The sequence below is a fragment of the Eutrigla gurnardus genome (assembly GCF_963514095.1).
Source record: "Eutrigla gurnardus genome assembly, chromosome: 2".
In the NCBI taxonomy this organism is placed as follows: Eukaryota; Metazoa; Chordata; class Actinopteri; order Perciformes; family Triglidae; genus Eutrigla; species Eutrigla gurnardus.
In genome coordinates this window covers 26,262,219-26,284,620 of record NC_139916.1, presented here as the reverse complement: position 1 = coordinate 26,284,620, position 22,402 = coordinate 26,262,219, and the positions used below count along the sequence as shown (strand labels likewise).

Sequence of the window (22,402 nt, the reverse complement as noted above, 5' to 3'; positions counted from 1 at the left end):
ACGAGAAAGTATGCATTTAAAAACTAACTGGTGTATTTTTTTTTTTAAATTGGCCATAAATCAGTCACATGTACCTGATAAATAAAACATGTTTATTTACACAAATCTTTTCAAATACTAGTCTTCTACATAGGGACATAAAAATATATACAGTGATGTAGGGACTCAAACTGCTCCGTTCTCAGGTCAATGTATACATGTTCTGATTTATTTGCATTTTTAGGTTTTGAAATGAAAAGAGAAAAAAAAGAGAAAAAATGCATATGTACAGCAGGGTCTAAAACTTACACTTTTCCAAGTCTGGCACTAGGACACAGGGAACTCTACCCTTCAAGTGCTGTTCAAGTCAGATAACACCCTCGACATGCTGGTGAAAGCCAGTAAGAGTGAGTCACTCGTCACAAAGCTCACCCATGTCACATAACCTCCAACACCGACAGCACTTCAGTCACCTGCAGATGATTACGAGCTCACGTTTCATCTCATTTAGCCACATTGTTGACCTGCGTTATAATATGAGTAACTCCCACAAAACAAAACCGGGTTTGGTCAGTCTCATCTTCCAACCAACGGAGTAAACTTTGGTTATGTCTTGAAGGAATTCAAGAAAAAGCCACTTGAAGTAATTCAAGGAAGTGGAAAAGCAGCACGTTTGAGAAACCATTTCTTTAGAGAACCTGAATGAACCTTACCTGGCTTCCTCTCCGACGGTGATGAACCTCATCCAGCAGCGTCCACAACATTTCCATACAAAACTAAATGATTACATGGATGACGTGACGGAGAGTCGCATTATCAAAAGAAGACTGGTGATCTGGTTTGGTAAGAAAAAGGCAAGACAAAAACTACTCAGGCAGAGAAAGTGTTGAAGTGTCATTGTGTTCACATACAGCTGGAGCACTGAACAGCACCAAACGCTTCCAAAACGCTGGGATCTGGAGGGCGTTCTCACTCGTTTCTCCATTCAGTGTCATTGGCTCTCGTTTACTAAACTATACAGGACGTGCTCACTTTGGTCCTGATAGCCAACGTCTGTCTTTTGCCTTCTTCTGATGTACTTACTGACCACTGCCTTCACGATCCAAACTAAAAACACACCGGGGATGACGGCCGCTCTCAGACTCGCCCCACACACACACACACACACACACACACACACGCGCACATCCCTTTGAATCGACTACAGCTTGTGTGGGAAAAATGAAAGGAACACCTGTATATTTCAATTACACAGAACATTCATTTCAGATGTCAGGTTAACAAGTTCATTCGAGGAGGAAAAACGGAAGGGAAATACATCGTTCTTTTGTTAGACGGTGGCGTCCTTCGGCCAGGAGGTTGGTGGGGCACGGTCACACTGAGTTAGGTTGGATGTGGTGAGGGCTGGCAGAGTGGCACCTGTCTAGTCCCCGCCCCCTCCCCTCCTCCAGGCTGGGTGGTGGAGGTGGGAGAGCCTGGGGAGAGGTGAGTGTGGATTTGGGTTGGGGTGTCACTGTGGGGCACCGGCAGCAGCGGGCACCGGGGTGCTCAGGACGTTAGTGGCAGCAGAGAGGACCGGCGAGCCAGTGAGAGGGCCCAGGGCAGTGGAGGCTGGCAAGGCAGAGATACCTGAGGGAAAAAGGTTCAAAGGATCAAAAATCTAGGTCATAGGGACTCCAACTGTCTCCTTAACCTGAATATACAACAATCACATCTCACTGTAGGTAAGAACAAAGCACCACGGTTGTGTGTGACTTCACTCTGCATTGTTCCACCAAGGATTTTCTGACTGACTCAACCACATATCTGGCTGCCATTATCTCCCCTGATCTCAGCCTGGAGGGTGAAGCAGGAACTTGCGTTGCACGGTATACTGGTACTAGAAACATTGCGATACGCTGCTGTTAAAAACAGTAAGTTACCCTGTTTTATTAATACTGGCTTCAAGTATGACAGTGTTTAAATATGTGTGGATGTGTGACAGCGGGGTAGTGATGTGTGTGCAGCTCTGCTAGAGGACTAAATGGATCCGAAAGAGAACAGTTTTGAGTTTGCAGCAGTCTAAAGATAAACTCAAGGCCCAGGATTTAGCTGGCATAGCCAAATAGAAGGAAGGAGTCAACAAATTAAGTTAAAAGATTATTAAAGCAGGAAATTAACCACTGGCTGGTTACACCGTCCCACTCTGAGCTGGTGTCTCATAAGCAGAACTCCATTCAAAAAACAAGGAAAATAACAATTTGGTTCTAATTTATAACCAAATGTTCTGATAAAATTAGACTGAGCATCTTTTCCACATAATCCACTTCAACTCAACACAGAGCTTTCTACAGTTACTGTGGTGTCTTCCTGGTTTTAGCAGCTTTCCCTCATCAACTTCTCACAGATCTTCATCTGAATGCATTAACATCCAGTGTGTTTTGTTCTGGACGCATCAGTCCGTCTCCCTCCTGCAGTACCACTCTCCACCTGAACTGTTAACGAGGCACTGGCGGGGGCACCGTTTTACAGAAAAAGTCTTATAAAATGCTGTTGAATGTGATGTCTGGTTACAAATATGAAGTCTACTATCAAAGAAATCTACTGAACTCAAGTATAGGAGACATCAGATCACAGCATACCATGAATGTTTTCAGCCTGCACCTTGTTTTGTACCGTTTTAAGCACAGCTTCCTGTTGGTGCCTGCTGATGTCAACGCCGACATGCTGCGATCGGAGAATGTAGGAAAACTGGTCACAGAGGTTTCAAACCTGCATAGTTCCCATTATGAGAACCACTGACTTTAAGATCAAGATACATGTAAAGGTGAACAAAATGGACATTATGGTTCATCCATCGTGTCTTAAGTGATCCAAGTTGAATCTGGAAACGGCTCTGAAAGATTTGCCAAACATTTACAACAATAACACCAAGTCAACAACTGATTCTGCTCCTCTGCCGTGCCTCGTGGGCATCATGCTGGCTCTCTGTTTAGACACGGCTGATGAATACGTGGAAGGAGTAGGTCATATTTAAACGATAGAATCAAACAGCACTGACTGTAGGATGAAGTTTTGATCATTTGGGAGGTGAATCGGGGAACTGAAACTCCAGGAGAACATCAGGGAGAGGGGGAAGTTAAAGGCATGGGATGCACATTTATCATAAATCCTCTTTTATCATCACATATCATACATCGTTTATACTGTTTATATTAGGTCAACAGTGTATTTTCTTCTATTCACTCGCACTACATTGAAACTATCGCTGAAAGGACACGGGCAGTGATTCGCCATAAATCAGGTTGCTTTGCAGCGTTTCAGTGTGAACGCAGCATTAAACTGTCGGCTATTCTCCACCGTCTCAGTAAATTGGCAGAATGGTGTCTTCACATAAGAAGGAATTGTGGTGATTGTGGCATTTCGGTTCTGGCAGTGTGATCACTTCATGGCGTTCGTGTTTTCTCACCAGTGATCATGCTGGTGGTGCTAACAGCTGTGTTCCCACTGGCCAGGTTGGCTCCGGCCACACGAGACTGATCTTTCACGATGGGGACTGCAGGAACAACACAAATAAAGAAAGCACTTATTTTGTCATTGCTGTTGCAGATTGTGATTTCATTCTTATAAACCAAGATGCTGGCTCATTATGGGCTTACAGAAGTACGGGTGGTCCATGGCCTCGCGGGCAGTCAGCCGGGCCTGGTGGTCGTAGCGCAGAAGCTTGTCGAGGAAATCCAAAGCCTCGGGGCTGACCAGGTGCTGGTTCTCACTGTGGACGAATCGCTCCCACCGCTTACGAGAATGCCTGGACGCAAAAGACACAATTTTTAAAAGATCGTCTGACAGGGATAAACTCCTTCTCCATCTGAAATCATTTGGACTACACTGCAGTAGGGTTGCACGGTATACCGGTACTAATTTGGTACCGGGGTACTGAGGCATTTAAAACGGTACTATATGGCATTTGGATGGGACCGGTACTTGCAGCAGGGGGGGAGCACGGATAGGAGAATGGCTGCAGCAATCGTCACCACGCCGCAACTTGTGGACAAACCAGGGGCGCGAAGTGCGATATGGCCGTACTTTAGCTTAAAAACAAATGTGCAATGCACCACTGTGTTAACGGTGTTTAAAACATGCATGGCTAACGGCGTAAACACCTCCGACTTAGCCAAACACTTAAAGGAGAAGCCCCCAGACCTGCACACTGAGCTCAGGGAACGACAGGTCATTTACTCAGGAAAAAAAGCCATACATGTAGCCATGCTGATTTACAATAAATCTGAAGTGGTCCCTTATTTTTTTTCCAGAGCTGTAAAATGCATACATGCATTATTTTAAAATTGTGTGCTTTAGAAAAGCTTGTCTTTGTGGTATTTTATTTTATTTACTGATTAATATGTTATCGTTCTAAGATTTTCTATTAAAATAAAGTCAGTTATTACATTATTTGCATTCTCTTTTTATTTGAAAAAGTATGGAAAAGTATCGAAAAGTGCCGAAATACATGTACCAACATGTTGGTATCGGTACCAGTATCGGTACCGGTACCAACATGTTGGTATCGTGACAACACTACACTGCAGTTCTTTCCCTCCAGCATAAGCACTAAGAATAGTCACAAATGGAGGTCAATAGTGGAACTTTGAAGGCAGATATGAGAATATTTTGGAGCAGGAAAAAGCAGACAGCATGAAACCATCAGTCGATTAATGGGCTATTTCACTTCATGAATGATAAGGCTGGGTTATTTGGAGGAGAGAACCACATGTGAATCATTTAGAGTAATGGTTGAATTACTTGTTTGTTTGATTCATTTAGGATTATCCTCATAATAGAAATTCACCACGCAAGCTGCCATAAAATCATTCTGGAGCTGATAGATAACTTGTGGATAAAAAATAAACTGGAAACGGGTCAGATATAACATGAATACCATCACCCTATGGTGTAAGATCAGCTGTTCACTGGGACAGAGGAAGGTTTAGCCCACATTTCTAATCCCGTCAACAGGCGGAGACATATTGATACTTTTACGTTAGTATCGAATCTGATACTCTAGCAGCTGAACACATGAAAGACCAGTTTTAGACAAATGAACAAAGCAAAAGTGCCGTTTGGAAGTATTTAGTATACGAGGCTTACGCCCAGGGAAAGCAAGAATGTGAACAAGCTGATATGCAAACAATCCTAATGTATGCTGAGGAAGTTGAGTAGCACAAAAAGTTGATGAAGCATCTTCAAGACTGACACCACGGTCTATTGGGGGAACAGAGTCAGTTAATGTCCCGTTTCAACAATATTAAAGTTTTAAAGTTAAGTCTGTTAACGGTCATATTGATAACATTATTTAAACGAATTAAAAAAATTTAAAAAAAACATCCACAGAGCTTTTTGAAAGGTGCAGAATCAAAGTATCACTTCTTGTCAATAACATTTATTGATTGTGAATTAATAATTTAAAAAAAGGTTGACGGGTCCAAAATTAATGTTTTCTTGACCTCTGTGTAGATGTGTGATGTGTGGCTGCGGCTTCAAGGCTTGTGAGCCAATAGAATAACGACGTTGGTATCACGTGGTATCTCTGCGTAGTCAGGGGTCAAGAGTCTTTGGGGTTGCCAGTTAATGTGGAACAAACGGGAAAATGGCTGAGTTTGACGGTAAGCAGGCGACATTTCGGTACCAGCCCCAAGTAACAAAGTAACCCAAATGTATAGCTACATGTTGCAAAAGTAATCAATACCAAGAAAGATTGGTCAGTTGACATGACTGAGTCCGAGTGTCACACCACTCGACTATGAAAACTCAGGTTGTGAAACGAAATGGCAACCCATTGAGGTGTTGTGACATGAATGCAATGGAAGGCGGGAGTGCAAGTGTGACATCTAGTGGCTGAATGTTGTCAATATCACCTTTAGATATCATGAAGCTAGCGGCTAACGGCTAATATTAACAGTAACGTAATGATGGGCTAGGCAGCTAACGTTATCAGTCCTGCCCGTCTAACGTTAAGAACAGGGTTGGAATTTCGTCAATTTAGGGTCACATGACAGGGCACAAAGCCCATCGAGTATAATGAGATGGTTTTACCTTTCAGATTAATACCATAACATCCTAATTCATAACAAAACATGAATTATCTATTAAAATATTTTTAATACCAATATCAAGTTAATGTTACATTGGATTTTTTTTATTACATCTTACAAAGGAATTACTACTTGAGTGCAATAAAACATTCTGTATGAAATCTTTATATTTATTAAGATGCACGAGCACCTACATGAGTTGGCAATGTATAATTGTGATTATGATTTTTGCCATAATCGAGCAGCCCTAGAGTGAGCTACCAGAAACACAGAAAATAAACAGGACTGTAGCTGAATACCTTAACATGGACCCGTTTCCACTGTGGAGAAACCAGACTTCCTACAACTTATTCACCAACTGAATCCAAGGATAACGGAGATCAGACATCATCATGATCATGCGACAGCGGTAACAACTCTCACCTTCCCAGGATGTCGTTGAAGCGAGGTTCCAGCTCAATATTGTACTTGTCGATGTAGTCGTAGAGGTCTTCAGTCCCCAGGACCTTCGCTATTCTCACCAACTACAGGAGCACAAACAAGGAACAAACTATTTGTCAGCTCTGTATGAGATACTTTCTTTTTTAATTATTTTATGGAGACAGCAAGAGAACAGAATGCTTTCATCATCAGTGTACATCATGCCACAAGATTGGCTGTGCATCTCCAAAACACACACTTCCGTAGGGATTAGGGATGTCACGAGAACCGATACTTACGGTACCTTTCGATTCTAAAATGTCAAAACACCGACGATGCCCGTTTTTTTAAGTACCTATCGCACCGATTCCAGTGTTGGCATCGGTGTCATTACTCTTCCGGAACTGTTGGGGGCAGTATACGCCTCCAGTCGATACTTACATCAGAAGTATTAGTTCACGAAGAAGTGGAACTACACATAGCAAAACAAAAACACTTGAAAGATGGCAACTGCGGCTACGGCTCCACCGCGACTTGTGGATAAAAAAGGCACAAAGAGTCGGGTATGGAAGTATTTCGCATTTGAGGCAGATGACCGTGGCGTAATAATGAACCCGCAGAAGCCGATATGCAAACGGTGCTACCGTGGTCTTCAGACCAAAGGAGGAAATACGTCAAATTTGGCGAAGCACCTGAAAGACCGTCATCCGGATTTATTCAAAGAATTCACGGTGAGTTCTGATTCATATTAACGACATCCAAAGGATGAAAAGGATGAAAGGATTTTTTTATCTGCCATACTGAAATACACGTTAACGTTACATGAACGTTGCATGTGCATCTTGTTAACTGAATGGCTGCACTGTTACATTCACTGTTTTGATTCTGCACAGCACCTTTGAAAGTTGAAAGTTCTGGAAGTTTGGAATGTGTCTATGGACAATAGTTGTTGCACTACATTGCACTTTATTGTGTTGTTCTGTGCTCTTGCACTGAGTTTTGTATGTCTTATGACATTTTGATATTTTTAATAAAGAAATTCATGTTTCAAGTTCATGGAATCTTGGAAAATCCTTTTTTTACCATGGTATCGAAATTGGCATCGAGAATCGTGTAATTTCACTGGTATTGGTACCGACTACTGAATTTTTGGTATCGTGACACCCCTAGTAGGGATAACTAAAAACAACATCAAATAGACAAAGAAGGAGATAAGATATGTGCAAAGTAAAAGCTGAAATAATAAGTTTGTAGGACTGCAAGGTAAATTTCATGTAATCAGGTGCAGCATTATTCCACATTAGAACAACATGCCTGCCGCTCAGCAATCCAGAGATCCCGCTGCTCTGGCTAACTCCGCTAGTATCTGATGAATGATTCGATGCATGATCGGAAATTGCTGAACTGATCTGAAGTTCTTCCCAACTATAGAAGAAGTTTGATGCACCCGGAATATATACCAGAAAGAAAAAGTGATGGAAACAACAAACCATAGTGTTTCTATGAGAGCTGCCATGCGGTTCATATTTGTTATTAAAAAGGCACAAGGGCAATTTAATTTTTTTACTGCTGTCCACAGACAAAAAAAATCTGGGCATAGGGACTTATATATTTGACCCACTTGATCCAGAATTTAATGAACAAGTTTCCCCGAAGACAAAGAAAAAAGCAATCTCATCCATGAAACAAACGTGTTTACTGTATCTATCCACTCGTGTATCATGGGGGGGGGGGGGGGGGGGGGGGGGGTGAAGTTAGGGGGTTTTCAGGAAATAACCTGCGCCATGTGAGTGCCTTTTTTCAAGCTGATATAAAAATGCCAAACATTTATTCATCAGGATAACAGCTAAACAAAAATATCGGTTCAGCATCGCAGGATGGGCGATGTCAGCAAATTAACTCACACACGTCACGCTACAACATTTGCAGCTTGATAAATAAAAAAGGGAAAAGTTGCATGGTTTTCATTTGCCACGACTAATCCATTCCCGGGTCTAGGTCGACACGGCAGTTTCATAATGAGCCGTAGATTTATTTTCCACCTCTCAACGAGTGGGGCCAGCCTGGAGGATTCAACCTGTCACTTCCAGCCACCGTGGACTTAATGCTTGCTGCTCCTTCTCTCACTGCAGAGCATCAGGGGTCAGCGGCGATGTCGCGACCCGTCTTGAAACATGGACCTGTCCCGAAACATGGACCTGTCCCATTACCCATGCCAGGTGGGTGACTTTGACTCGTCTTCACCATTCATAACTATAAATTCTATTACAACCAAAAATACATTCTCATCTCTTTAAGTTTGCTTAAAAGAGCACCAGATTCATATATTTAAAAGCCTCAAAATGTGTAGAATTTTTTGGTATCATAGCACGTTTTCCCCCCCTCCAATATTGTGCAGCCCTGATCAGGACACCTTGCTTGAAAAATCTGTATTTCCTTAAGTTAATGTGGAACATTGCATCAGTGTTATGTACACATGTTTTGCTTTGCAAGACTCTACTCAGAAAGTTCTCATCACTGGACAATCCTAAAAAATCTGCCAATGATTTGATACTGAAAGGTTAGCATGTATGGATCACCTCAACCCTTTCAGACACAAGTCAGTGTCACTTCAAGATCGATGGGCAGAAATGCCAAAAATATGTGTCAATGCAGTTCTGTTTGTTTTAAGTAAACAGTCATCATGAAAACACTCCACCACTCATAGCTTGTAACTAGCATTCTGACAGAGAGAACCATTGCCTTTGCAGTAAAGTAGAAACATTAGTCAAAGCAGTCGACACCCTGCTGAGTGTTTACCTGGTCATAGTTGTCATGGCCATGAAAGAAGGGCTCCTTCCTGAAGATCATGCTTGCCAACATACAGCCCAAGCTCCACATATCCAGACTGTAGTCATACATCTGCAACACACAGGACACGTCTCAAATCCACAGACAGGATTAAAGCAGAGAAAACTACATTACCCCAAGTTCAATTCCATAAAACTCTACGAGACGCGGGAGTATTCTGCCGATTCCCCCCGGTCGTCAGTCTAAACGCTCGCCGAGGCAAAAAGGCTCAACAGAATATTACACCTCTGAGATGCCAACTCGTTCTGCAACGCCTATGGGATCAGTTCAGTCTCGTTAATAATTAATGCACGAAGCAATAAGGATTCACAAATGCATTTTGTAATTTATATATAGATATATAAATTACCCTCTTCTCACAAATACAATTCAATACACACACAAATGGATATCAGTATGTAAAAATGTAAAAAAAATAAGGTTCATAAACACATTTCTGATCCACACACAAATGTGTCTTGTTTTAAATAAATTTAATATAAATCCATAAATATATGAAAATATGTATGTAATATATATGTTTCCTGACGTGGCTGGATTCACGAATGCATTTCTTTCAACAAGGAACTCTCTGTAGCCAATCAGATGAGAAGAGAGTCATTTATATATAAATCACAAAATACATTTGTGAATCCTTCTCTGTGCATTGTCAACTGACCCCATAAACGCCGGGGTGCTATCTAAACACAGACAAAGTTCTATATCAACGCTCCGTTCGCGGCATATTTTGACTCGCCTTTCTGCCATTACGGCGGATTCATCCGTCTAAAAGGGGCTACTGTTTAAATGAGCACCGATGGATCATGAATACAATAGAATGGAAAACTACATAAACGATGCAGTTCCCCTCTGGCAATCGGAAACAAGCATGTAACCTTGTTTGAGGCAGCAGCTGCAGCAGGATGGTTCTGATCAACATTCATTAAATCCAGTGATTCCAACAGTAACGGAAATAATGTGATTATGAAATCGTAAAACAATTCATGACAAGGGTGCATGTGCAGAGAACCAGGACATCAATGTTATCAAATGTTTCTGATGTTGTGTTCAGATGGTATTTTGTTCATCACAACATTTCCACCCATAAACTAACATCCAATCCACTCGGACAGCAATAAATAACTGGATAATATTGAAGAGTTTTCAGTTGAAAACCAATGTATCTGGGTATTTAGTCATGGTGTTGATTGACTCTAGGGCTGTGCGATATGGACCAAAAATCTTCTCGATATTTTGTAGCTGAATGGCGATTTTTCCCATCGTTCCACGGTGCAAAAATAAGTGCGATTAAAATGCGTACATTTCTTTCACACGTTAATGTTTGTGTAATTAATTCATCTTAATTAACGCGTTAAAGTCCCGGCCCTAATTTAAATGCAAAGTATATGAATTCTACAAACTGCTTCATAAATATGTATGGTTGAGACCCAGCTAATTTTGCTATTGGGCTGATCTGGAGCCAGGTGATATAGGTGTATGGAGGCAGCTTTCATCACCCACGGTTTCCCATTCTAGAGGCCGAAACTGGGGTTTGGTTACTTGTAGCACACAACTGTACCTGATAGTCCACCAGGAGCTCGGGTCCTTTAAAGTAGCGGGAGGCGACTCTGACATTGTACTCCTGTCCCGGGTGGTAGAACTCCGCCAGACCCCAGTCAATAAGGCGCAACTGCAGACATGGACATGAAGCAGTGAGCAACAGACAACGCATGTATTGGTGTTCAACACAGGAAAATAAATAGTTATTTACTTATTTGTCACTGCTGCATTAATGAGTCCAAATACACAATAGTGAAAAAGAAGAGAAGGCAACCAAAAAAAGGCTACACAACTACTCATTGGCTTTAGGCTAAGGACCGTGACTGACTGACCCGAAATGCAAGTAATCATTTCCACAATTAAAACAATGTTTTCACTACACTTTGCTGCCGCAGACACAAAGCAAGGCTCGCACCTGTATTAACAGACAGGCAGCATCATTCAAAAATATCAAAAGATGCTTTAAATGTAAAAAAAAGAAGAAAAGAAAAGTGGAATGGTCGAATCCTCCAGGCCATGTCTTACAATTAATACAAATTTAAATGACAGCTAATAATAGATTATGATGGAATTCTCACAACTTGGTCCATCAATATGATCGACAAAAAAGAAAGTTGGATTGTCGGGGAGTAAATGCTACAACAAAGTTGAATGTCACCAATCTGATGAAAACAAAAGAAGTTTTCAAAGTTATTGAACTGGAATGGTATTATTAGGTGCTCATATTGGTGCTTGGTAATGACAAGTTCTGAAATGCAAGGACTTGTATGTGGTCTGTAAAAAAGGTGGTAACGGTGCATCCCTAATGCAATTGACAAATATGCTTGCTTAGTGCATATGTATGTATATTACTGGAAATCAATTATCACAAAAAATGACAACTATTGTCCATAAAAATTAGATTAGATTAGATAATCATAAGGTGAATTTGAGTCCAACAGGCAACAACAGCTGTCAGTGTGATGACTAGGGTTGGGCACCGTTTGGATTTTACCGATTCCGATCCCGATCCTCGATTCCTGTTCTAAACGATTCTCGATTCCGATTCTTTGAGGTGCAGGTCAACAGGTCCAGTGTTGCCACAGTTACTTTGAAAAAGTAATCTGACTACTGACTACTCCTTTAAAAAGTAACTTAGTTAAGTTACTGACTATTTAAAAAGTAACTAAGTTAGATTACAAGTTACTTTATTAGTTACATTCAACAGCTGCATCAGACTACCGATTTTGCCAATACTCACTTTATTGATGTGCTTTTTTAACAGTAACATCAACAATGTATCCATTTTAAGTTGCACTTGAAAACTATGTCCTGATAGAAAATACATGTTTTTATATAAAAAAAATAAAAACAGTCTTTCTTGACTTCACTTAACTTAAATAATTGTTTGCATATTGTAATGGCAGTAATATCATGAATGAACATTTTATGAATATTGAACCGGCATTAGAGCAGCTAGGAGTGTTTTTTATGAAACCAAGGATGAGCACAGTCCTCAAGTATGAGCGGCGTGATGACGAAGGGAGGGGGCGGGGCCAGCAAGCAGCGAGACATTTCTCCACTAAACACTCAAGAGAGACTCCGCTCGCATTTCAGCACAGACTGAGTTAGCAGGAGCTCCGTGAAATCGAGAACTCGTCTTGTTTATTCACACGCTGCGCCTTTTCACCGTCACCGGGCGGGACCTGCTCGTTTAATGTGGTCGTGCCATGCTGTGACTCTAAATGTTTTTTCAAGTTTGACGTTGTATTCTTGAAAGTAGACAACACTTTGTTGTTAACGCAGAGTGAACAACGAACCTTTATGTTGCCATCTTTTGCTGAGATGAAGTCGAAATAATGCTTGTATTTCCAGCTGGAAAATGCGTATCTCTCCCCCTCCATTTTTTGCGTTTCTGCCGGTAAAGCGACTACACGCGACTGTCCGTGAAGGTGTCGGCTAACATACGTCACCCCCGAGACGCAAGAAGAAAGCAGATCTTTTTTTTTTTTTACTGACAAAAATAGTAACGCGCCGTGTATTTGGATAAGTAACTTTAATTTGACTACTGGTTTGGCAATAGTAGCGCGTTAGACTACTCGTTACTGATCGTTCTATCGCGGAGTCTCCGCACGCAGGGCGGAGTAATACAAACAAACTAGTGCGAGCGGAGTAATACAAACAAACTAGTGCGGACGTTTAAGAACCAAAAAAAAAAAAAAAAAGGATCGCAATTCCAACAGCTTCTTAACGGTTCCGGAACCGGAGGTTAGGAACCGGTTCCTATTTGGAACCGGATCTCGATGCCCAACCCTAGTGATGAACCCTAAAAGACATTTGCGATGACTTTGACCACTAGTAATTTCGGATTGGATCACAACAGATACAAGGCCGCGTTAAAGTGCTCCCTCACCTTGCGGTGTTCATGGTCGATCATCACGTTATGCGGCTTTACATCCCTATGCATGATCCCCATGCTGTGGCAGTAGTCCAGAGCCTACAAACAAGAGCAGAGGAACGTCACCACCAAAACAGCAAGAGATTAGAAGATGTTGCCTACTAGACAACACACCATGTTGATGGACTAAACAGACACTCGAGAACACAAGCATGTTCAAAAACCCAGAAGAACAGAAAATAGGGACAGACTTTTTTCGGGACTCTGTGCTTCACCTTCCTCAGGATGTTTAGAGGTTATAGATTTAGAGCAGATAGGCAGTCGAACCGTGGAGGACTCACCTTGAGGATCTCGTACATGTAGAACCGGATGTCGTAGTCTGTTAGGGTCTGGTACAGTTGCTGGAGACCAAAACAATGTCATTAGGCTTTCTACGGCAATGTCTTACTTTAAAAACATCAAACGCACATTAATGGAATGCATTCACTCTCGTCGAGCTGTGGGAATGTGTCAATGATTGAGGATAGAACCAGAGGATGGTTGACTTTCTGGCACTGAAGACATAGCACTTTCATATTCCTCCATCTCACACACCTCACAATCTCACGCACGCACGGACGGAATAAACAAGTATGCCAAAAAGGAGGTTTCCACAATGTTGCACATCAACGTTTTGTATAGTAAAGAAAATGTTCCTACCTTGAAGTCTGTGTTGTTAACATGCTCAAAGACCAAGGCAGGCGTCCGGGACTGAAAAAAAAAAAAAAGGAGTTTGTGTATTTAAAGTGTTTAAATAATAGATTTAGCAGAGATTGTGGGCACAGTTAAATTAGCTATAGTACTAATACAAACTGTACAAACTAATCAAGCAGCCACACCGTGAGCAACACTACAGCCAAGTCTCCACATGCCCATTTGCTTTCTGTAAAACATGAAGGCAAGGAAACTCAGCCGGCATGTACACAGTCAACAGACACATCTGTGGCCGATGAACATTTGGTTTCACCATTATCCTGGCCAAAATCATCACCATTCACGTCAGTAATAATCATCAAAATATGCTTAAAACTTAAACTTAAAATAGCACTAAAACATAGTGGAATCACTTTCCGTTTGATGATCATATGCCACACGTGTTGAATGTCCATTATCAGGGTATTTGTAAATATTCTCACATTTCTTTTGAACGTTGATCAACTTAATATTTTTATCACGATCCGTGATGAAAATCCTAAATCCTAAATCATCCCATCTCTAATTCTAGGTAAATGGGGTTTGAAGAGCAGTTTAATATATTGTTTGGGTGAATTAAATGCTCACGTTTTTTTTGTAGCTAGCCAATTGTGTTTGCACACTAAACGTTTGATAAATAAACAAGTAGTCTGCTGACCATACCCACAAATGCTCACAGTGTGAACTAGAGCTGCAATCAACCAACATCTACCATTTATCTATTAATGGTTATATTCTTTTATGAGTCTTAAAACTGCTTTATTTGTCTGAGCAACAATCCAAAAGGCATTTAATTTACAACGGTGCAAACGGGAAAAGACGAAGAGTTTTTTTTTTACATTATGACCGTGTCTTGATTCATCAGTTATCAGCACTCAGCATAGTCAGTCAATCTTCGTCAGTCAATATATAATTACAATCTGGGGAGGAGGCAGATCTAGGGTCTCATTTCTAAAGGCAAAAGTTCCCTGGGTTCGAGGAGACATCTTCAAACGTTTTGTTATGTCTAGTCAACAGTCCAAACCTAAAGATACTAAAATGACGGTAGTGAACAAATAGCAGCAGCAAAACTGGACATTTTGACAAACAACCAATAAATTACAAAAATGTATTAATTCTATGTTTTTGATAGATAATTGTTTCAACTCAGAGGACAAGCAAATGATGGAGATCTATTTGCAGTTACCACCAAGTTATCATCCGCGGAGCTGAGGCCAATAGATTGATGGTATTACAATTCAAATATTTGTTATCAATGTAGTTATGGGTTGATGTCACAATATTCTAGGGCTGCAGCTATCGATTCTTTTTGTAATCGATTAATTTAGCACTTTATCGATCGATTAATCGAGGAATCGGATAAAAAAAAAATCGTTTTTAAACAACCAAAACAAATAATGCATAATGAAAATGATGTGGCTGTAAAATGATCAAGCATTTCTAAAAAAAAATAAACAGAGGTATTCATTCCAACTCCAAAATTTGGCTCCAAAACTAAGCCCATTTATTAAGTGCCAGTGAGAATTTAACAACAATACAGTTAAATCAACTTGGATAAAACATGGATAACATTTAATTAACGTTTTGTTTTGCCAGCAATGGCCCTTTCCTCTCCCTGCCCTAAATATGTGTGTATATAGTGTATACTTCCTTTGTGCCATTTATGTATTTAGCTTTCTCTATCACTACAGTAACTGTTTGACCGTTCTTTTCTCTGCTTTGAACTCCTCCGTCCGTTTGGGCAAACACAACAACTCACAGCCAAGCGTAAATCAGGCTTTCCGATTGGCTGTAAAAGCTGCTACGGGAGCCAATACGAGCGTCCGATGCATAAACGTAACTCTATACGTCACTCGCAAGAAGGCGGATGAGAAGTGATCGATATACATAAACAAAACGGATAAATGCGCCACGGAGACGAGGAGACATCTAGTCACACATTTTACAACTTTACGCATTCGTTTTGTTGTCAGAAATAAATCGCTCACATGGGCAAGCAGGATACCGTTGTTTAGCCCCGATACTCTCTGTCGTTTACGGACATTCTGAGTCTGACTTTCCGCCATCGCGCCAACTAAATTCAGAATGAATGACCGTGTATGACGCGCTGGTGCTTCCTGAACAACGGTCCGTGTGGAACAATCGGATCCCTGCACATAGGCGCGTCATAGGAATTTAACGAGGCTTCGAGGCAGATGTTTTGCCTCGAGGAATTTTCATAATCGAGTTAATCGAGTAACTCGATGAATCGTTGCAGCCCTACAATATTCTCAGTTTTGCAATGTGAAAGGACTCCGCAGGCTGTGAATAATACTGTCTGTGGTTTCTATGAATGCATTTCAGAAAATCTTTGCTTGGGATTCAGCATGTAACAATGTTTTTTTTAAAACCCAAACATAAAATCTTGATGGGGAAGAAACTACTTTTCAACGATTATGGTGGCAGTCCTGGGTCATAACTCTCTCATTCTGTGGAGAGCCCGACAACACAGGAACAGTCGTTATAACATTAAATACATTTATCTAACGTACAGTCAGAGCTGGCTAAGTACTTACAGACACATACTTCCCAAGCGAAATCGATAAGCTTGCACAGGTGGTGGACTCGCCACGCTATTGGTACAGTAATGACATAAATCATGTCATCAAGAAAAAAAAAGTGATATGACATCTGCTGTACTAATTACGCAAGTCTCATTGAAAATCAACATACTATACTTACGACAGGGTCTTTCACAATATCGATGAGGGAGATTATGTTTGGACCTCCACGCAGGTTCTCCAAAATCTTGATCTCACGTTTGATTTTCTTTTTCTTCACGGGCTAAAGGGAAGAGGACGAGGCAAAGTTAGGCAGATGGGATTAAAGCATTAAATCATTCAGTCAGAGCTACTGACTTGATCCAAGCCTCTGTCTCTGTAGAGATTTACCTTGAGTATCTTGACCACCACCTTCTCATTATTGGTGATGTTGATTGCCTCAAAGACTTCACTGTACTTGCCACGCCCAAGTTTACGCACCAACTGAAAATCATCCTGGTTTCTGTGAAGAAGGGGGGAAAGTCACAACCAAACATCAGTTGAATTGAAGAGCTGTCTAGCAGCATGCTGCAAATGTGTCACTAAGGTATTTACCCCCATTCAACCACATGGGACTCATAGTCCCAGTACTCCCTGGGCCGGTGAGTGTTGACCTCGGTGTACACTCGCGCCCGGCTCGGCACGGGTCCTGACATGTCCGACAGCTTGGCAGAGGTGGTTGGGTGATCTCACTGCAGCGGAGGACGGTTGGAGTACAGGGAAGAGGGGTGGGTGGGTGGGGGGGGAGGGAGGAAGAGGAGGGGAGGTAGGGGTTGAGGGGGGTTAATCCCAACAGGGCAAGGGGTTTGGGGAGGGGGGCTTTGCCTGAGGACGGGGGGAGGGGCCACCAGGGGCACGGTGGGAAAGCTGGCAATGGAGGAGAGAGAGGAAATTAAGGATTAGAGAAATTGATTAATAGCGATAGATCAGGTGTCAGCAGCAGCTCCATCCATTTACAACTACATGAAACAGAGAGAAGTCACAAATCCTCACTCCAGAGCATGTTTGACCGTGTGCCTTAATAAATTCAGAGTCCTCATATTACCCTTCCCCTCAGTTGGTAAAACAACGACGAAAGGTTAAAATCTATATACGTTTTTTTTTTTTTTTTTTTAAAGGTCCAAAGTCACCATTGATTGAATCCGCCCCACAAAGTGAAAACAAGAGTAGGAATTCTTTTTTTTAAACAGATACAAGTTGTTGACTAGTGAGGGTAAGATGGAGAATCAGATCAAAGGTGGATTGTTGCAGCACACACAGGCACTCTGCCAGGCTGTTAGTGAGGAGGGAGCCCAGCCTTCAGCTCAACAATGGTGCTCTTACCGTCCTGTACCTATGGTCACAAGCATTGACTAATGACAAGAGATAGACCAATTGCAATGTTCTTGACCGATGTCTATATTTAAAAGTCTGACTTGTGGATTCTCATTCTAAGAACTATAATTGATTGCAAGGCTCCAGATAATTTCTTTTTTTTAAACCATCACAGAAATTAAATTCAACTAACCGAAGCTAGTGTAAATTCTAAATGTTATCCTTTTACTTTTTATTGTCATCTACAGTGTTTACAGCTGATGACTGTCCAGTTTTGTTCAGCAGCCGATTGATCGATGCATCTCGAGTGGTGACCAGATAGAAAAGGCCTAGAATAACTTCCAGCTCTAGCTGAGTGTTCATTTAACACCATGTTTTAAACATCCCCACTGACTCCTGAAAGTATTGACAGCCTGTTGAATTACTAGGGCAGGACGGGATAAGCGGTGTAATTATTGATCTCATTCACAGCCAAATCCATTCTTTAAATAACACCAATGACAGACCATCAAAGCTACCGAACACTTTAATTCCTTTCCGAGCTTGTTGAAGCAAGTAACACTGTACAATGGAAACCTTTCCATAAATGTATGAAATAATAAGGAAAGTATGTGCAGTATCTGGTCTGCTTTAAAATCCTTATGCCAAACACATATCATATTTACTATAGTGGGATAAGAAATAATATTTACCTCACTGGATTAGGCCATTTACATGAAATGGAATAAGGGAGATTCCACTTAAATGTAGATATTATACATTCATTTGCCAGTGTTTTTAAGTTCAACAAGCTAACGTGATGCAGCATAAGGAGCTGTTCACATGACGCCTTGTTTACATGTGTCTACACCGTCAATTAGGGGTGTGAATCTGTGGCTTCATAGCGGTTCGATTATCGATACAGTAGTTGGCGATTCGATTCAAGGACAATTTTTTTTGGAACGATTTGATTCGATTCTGTAAACCACGATTCGATTCAGTAACTTGTAACCAAAATTCTATATCCATGAAATAAACATGCAATAATGTGAGTGAGACTATCTGTATTCTTCTGAAAGGTGAAAAAATAAACAGACCACAGAATTACTTATTTAACATATTTATTCTATAAAACAGTAGTCCTGCATAATATTGTATGCTGAATACAAAAATGTATTGCTCAGTTATTTTTAACATTTTTCAATAGACTACATGCTGGCAGGGGAGAGAGTGTCTTAAACGTATTAAAACAATCATAATTAAGAATCACGATTCATCCGATTAAACGCATTTATATCGATTATTGGTGAAGCCAAAATGATTCAGTCTATTTATTTATTTTAGCAGATCGATTTAGTTGAATCGGTAGGACTGACAATCGATTCATCCATTAATTGAATGAATCGTTACACCTCTACCATCAATGTAGAAAGAGAGAGCAATGATGTCACGGCAGACGTTCCTCAGCGCCTCTTTTTCAGGGTTCAGTGTGTGCACCCCAAAATAAAAATAGCTCAACTTTTTGAATGCTGCAGTGTGTGTTGCATGTCATGTGACCAACAACCAATGACAGCCAGCAGATATATTTTCTTTCTTCCATAAATCAATCTACCATACCTACTTGGAGATGTTAATGATTTTAGTGCAGAGCAACCTAGCTACCCAGAGCTTTCTGATCAGTCTCCTAGACTAACTTTCCTTAAGGCTTCCCGTCTAAGAACATCACAACATCTGGGTGAAAGTCAGACAAACGAACAGACAAACAAAGCAGTAAAGCTACTTTGACTTCATTTAGTTTAGTCGGTAAAGCGTAAAGCATACTGCAACTTCATCATAATCATCTTAGCACACAGGTTTTGGTTCCTAAGTAATGGCCGGTGGGACAGAAAGGCAGGATGAAAGCGGTAGAGCAAGCGCTTTCTGCACGTTTTAAACAACAAGTGAACGACCTAACAGTTTGCAATACAGACTGTCTCAATGATGCAATGTACCTGACAGGTGTCTCTATCGCCAATTCCAATGCCATCAACGAGGAGGGGCTTGATAACAGAAACACCTCTATGCATCAGCACCCCAGTAAAAAAATGAACTCTAACATATTCACCTTTGTAGTTAGAATATCTTGCAGCAGTTGCATTAGATAACATTAACCGCAGCGAGTCGTATACAATGGCAGCTTCCTTTACGTGAAACGACGCCCACTGAGATCAATGTGTCAAATAATGGGACGACTGGATGAGCCAGGTGACCCACACGCGTTAGTAACGTTAACTTCTTACTTCCAGGTTACATATCGTAAATGCCTTTGAGTCGCATTTGCGATTTGTATTATTGAGCTATACAAGTAAATCGTTTGTCATTATGTACGTCGCCTACGTAGTCGCGTTAGCTGACGTTACGCTCCGTATTAACGGTCGACTAGTTAAGGTTTATTCAGTTGACCGATTTACATTCTACCACATTTTTGACAAAGTATTTCCCTAACCAGCGTTAACTAAAAACCTTACGTTAACCCACAACATCAACAGATAACCAGCTAACGTTAGCTAGCATGACGTGAATACCAGTAATATCAATTTGGCCTTAGCCTCGATGTCTTATTCTCACGGCGAGAAACGAAAGGACGAATTTTCAGTAACTAAATATTGCGTATCGAATGATCGACTCCTCCATTTGGCATTGGTCTTCTACGTTATGTTAGTTTAGACCAGGCGGCACTAAATGCAATGAAGTCGGAACTTTCTCAAATGCCCCCACGACCGTCTTGCATCAAAAGGGACAACATTGGGTGCACAACTTATGTGGGCGAGTTTAGTTAACGTTAAATTCTACATTAAATTATGCGATGTGTTAATGTTATGTCGACAAACGCGTACAAACTGGAGATTTGCAGGGTGTTGACGGACTTGGTCATGATGTGGTTAAAATAACTAACCCTAATATATTACGATGACCGACGTTAAAGCAAACGCTCATTAGTTAGCTAGACCACCCGACGCGTATAGCTGTCGGTATGAGCAGAAGGTGTTGGTAACTTATCAGCTCTAGGCGGGCCCAAGTTGCTAGCCCGCTAGCCTTAGCATGGCTAACGCGACCGTTCGCTAGTTCCCACAGAGAGAGGGAGTCTACATAATCAGCCGTAGGGAACACCGGAGAGTATATTTACCCCCTTGATCAGTTCCACGACCGAAATGCTTCCCAGTGAGCTGAGTTTCGTCAAGCCAACGGTCCTCTCCTCCCTCCGTCGCCGGTGTGTGGCAATGCCAGTGTGTGATTTCTGCTGTATCAGAGACAATATGGCTGACCACCGACACCTACGTCCGCGAGTACTGCAACGGGGGCCGTGGAGGGACAAACCACGTCGCAGTCGCCGACCAACAGAAAAAGAGTATCTGTCACTGTTATGTTTGTTTGGCAGACAGTGGTGTAGCACGAAACTCTGGGCCCTATTCAAAAGCAGTCTCTGGGGGTCCCCTTCGTCTCTTGATCCGTTTATCCCATGCACCTTTTAAAACATTTATAATTGGTCAAACAGTTGTACACAGGGGCTATATCTCTAGGGTTCTGATGTTGCAGCAGATGTCCAGGCCAATACTTCCTTTTCCTTAGCAACTTCGCTTCTGGCGGACCACCATGGCATCTTACTTTGGGAAAACATATGTGCATAAGAAAGTTCCATTTTGTCGTATAACTAAGAGTGAAAATATGTGATTAGAAATACTATCCAAAGTTGCATAAGTGCCATGTCACAGTGAAGCTATAGTATGTCTGTGTGTTTGGTACCAGGATGTAAAGTTACTTACCCTAACAGCAGTTCATACTCCTTCTTTCTCTTCCTCACTGATAAAAAGAATCGCTGGATAAAACATATCAGGTAAAATAACGTTACATTTGTTAGCTAGCTTCTCCCTATGAAATCAATATATGTAGGCTATTCCTGAACATTCAGCTCCTGTAACAATGTTACTGTCAAAGTGAAAATGTGGCTTTTAACAAACATGAAACTAAAAACAGATGGATTGATCATGCTGAGCTGTGTTGGTTGTCATTTATTTGTCCAACCTCACCTCCAACCAAACTTCCTCACATTCTGGCCTTATTTAGATGTTCTGGCTCCAGCAAGTGACACAGAGGTCACACTTGAATGGGTTTCTGCTTGCTGTCCCTTTGTAAGGTTAAGGATGACATGACAGCACAGACACAATGTCCTTTCTTTCCGTGTAGAATTGGATGCCAAAGCAGGACCTGGGTCATGGGAGGAGGATCAGTCAGGAAAACATTTAAGAAATCAATAGGGAGGTAAAGTCCTTTTATGTCCAAAAGGGGGCGTACTAACATTCAAAAACCATGGATGCCGTTGTACTTGAGCCCCGCTCATCCTTCAGCAACCCCCTTTTTATTGAAGAACACTTCTGACAAACAAAACAAAAAGAAAACAGAAAAGATTACATGATTAGGAATCTTCAATACTTAAATACAACATCAATGCTCTGCATAATGCTGTCTCTTTATCAAATCTAGTTTCAAGACTGGAAATATTTTAAATTCTCACATGTTGCAGA

General features: G+C 41.3%; 1 protein-coding gene across 1 annotated transcript; it reads right to left on the bottom strand.

The window, feature by feature from the left end:
• Positions 1 to 73: 73 nt before the first annotated feature.
• On the bottom strand, positions 74 to 21,145 carry LOC311029547 (casein kinase II subunit alpha). Its single transcript, XM_084034743.1, has 13 exons — positions 21,007 to 21,145; positions 17,103 to 17,414; positions 16,899 to 17,010; positions 16,690 to 16,791; positions 13,936 to 13,986; positions 13,578 to 13,637; positions 13,252 to 13,335; positions 10,879 to 10,989; positions 9,270 to 9,371; positions 6,474 to 6,574; positions 3,618 to 3,766; positions 3,428 to 3,514; positions 74 to 1,608 (listed from the first exon to the last, which is right to left on the bottom strand). The coding sequence occupies exons 2-13, from the start codon at positions 17,201 to 17,203 to the stop codon at positions 1,490 to 1,492; spliced, it is 1,179 nt and encodes a 392-aa protein (XP_083890869.1). The 5' UTR covers positions 17,204 to 17,414; positions 21,007 to 21,145; the 3' UTR covers positions 74 to 1,489.
• Positions 21,146 to 22,402: the final 1,257 nt, after the last annotated feature.

Coding starts and splice junctions, on each gene's coding strand:
- LOC311029547 (XM_084034743.1), bottom strand. CDS start 17,203: ATGTCAGGACCCGTGCCGAGCCGGGCGCGAGTGTACACCGAGGTCAAC. Junction 17,011..17,102: donor TCCCATGTGGTTGAATGGGG/GTAAATACCTTA, acceptor CCTTCTTCACAG/AAACCAGGATGATTTTCAGT. Junction 10,990..13,251: donor TCGACCATGAACACCGCAAG/GTGAGGGAGCAC, acceptor CCATGTCTGCAG/TTGCGCCTTATTGACTGGGG.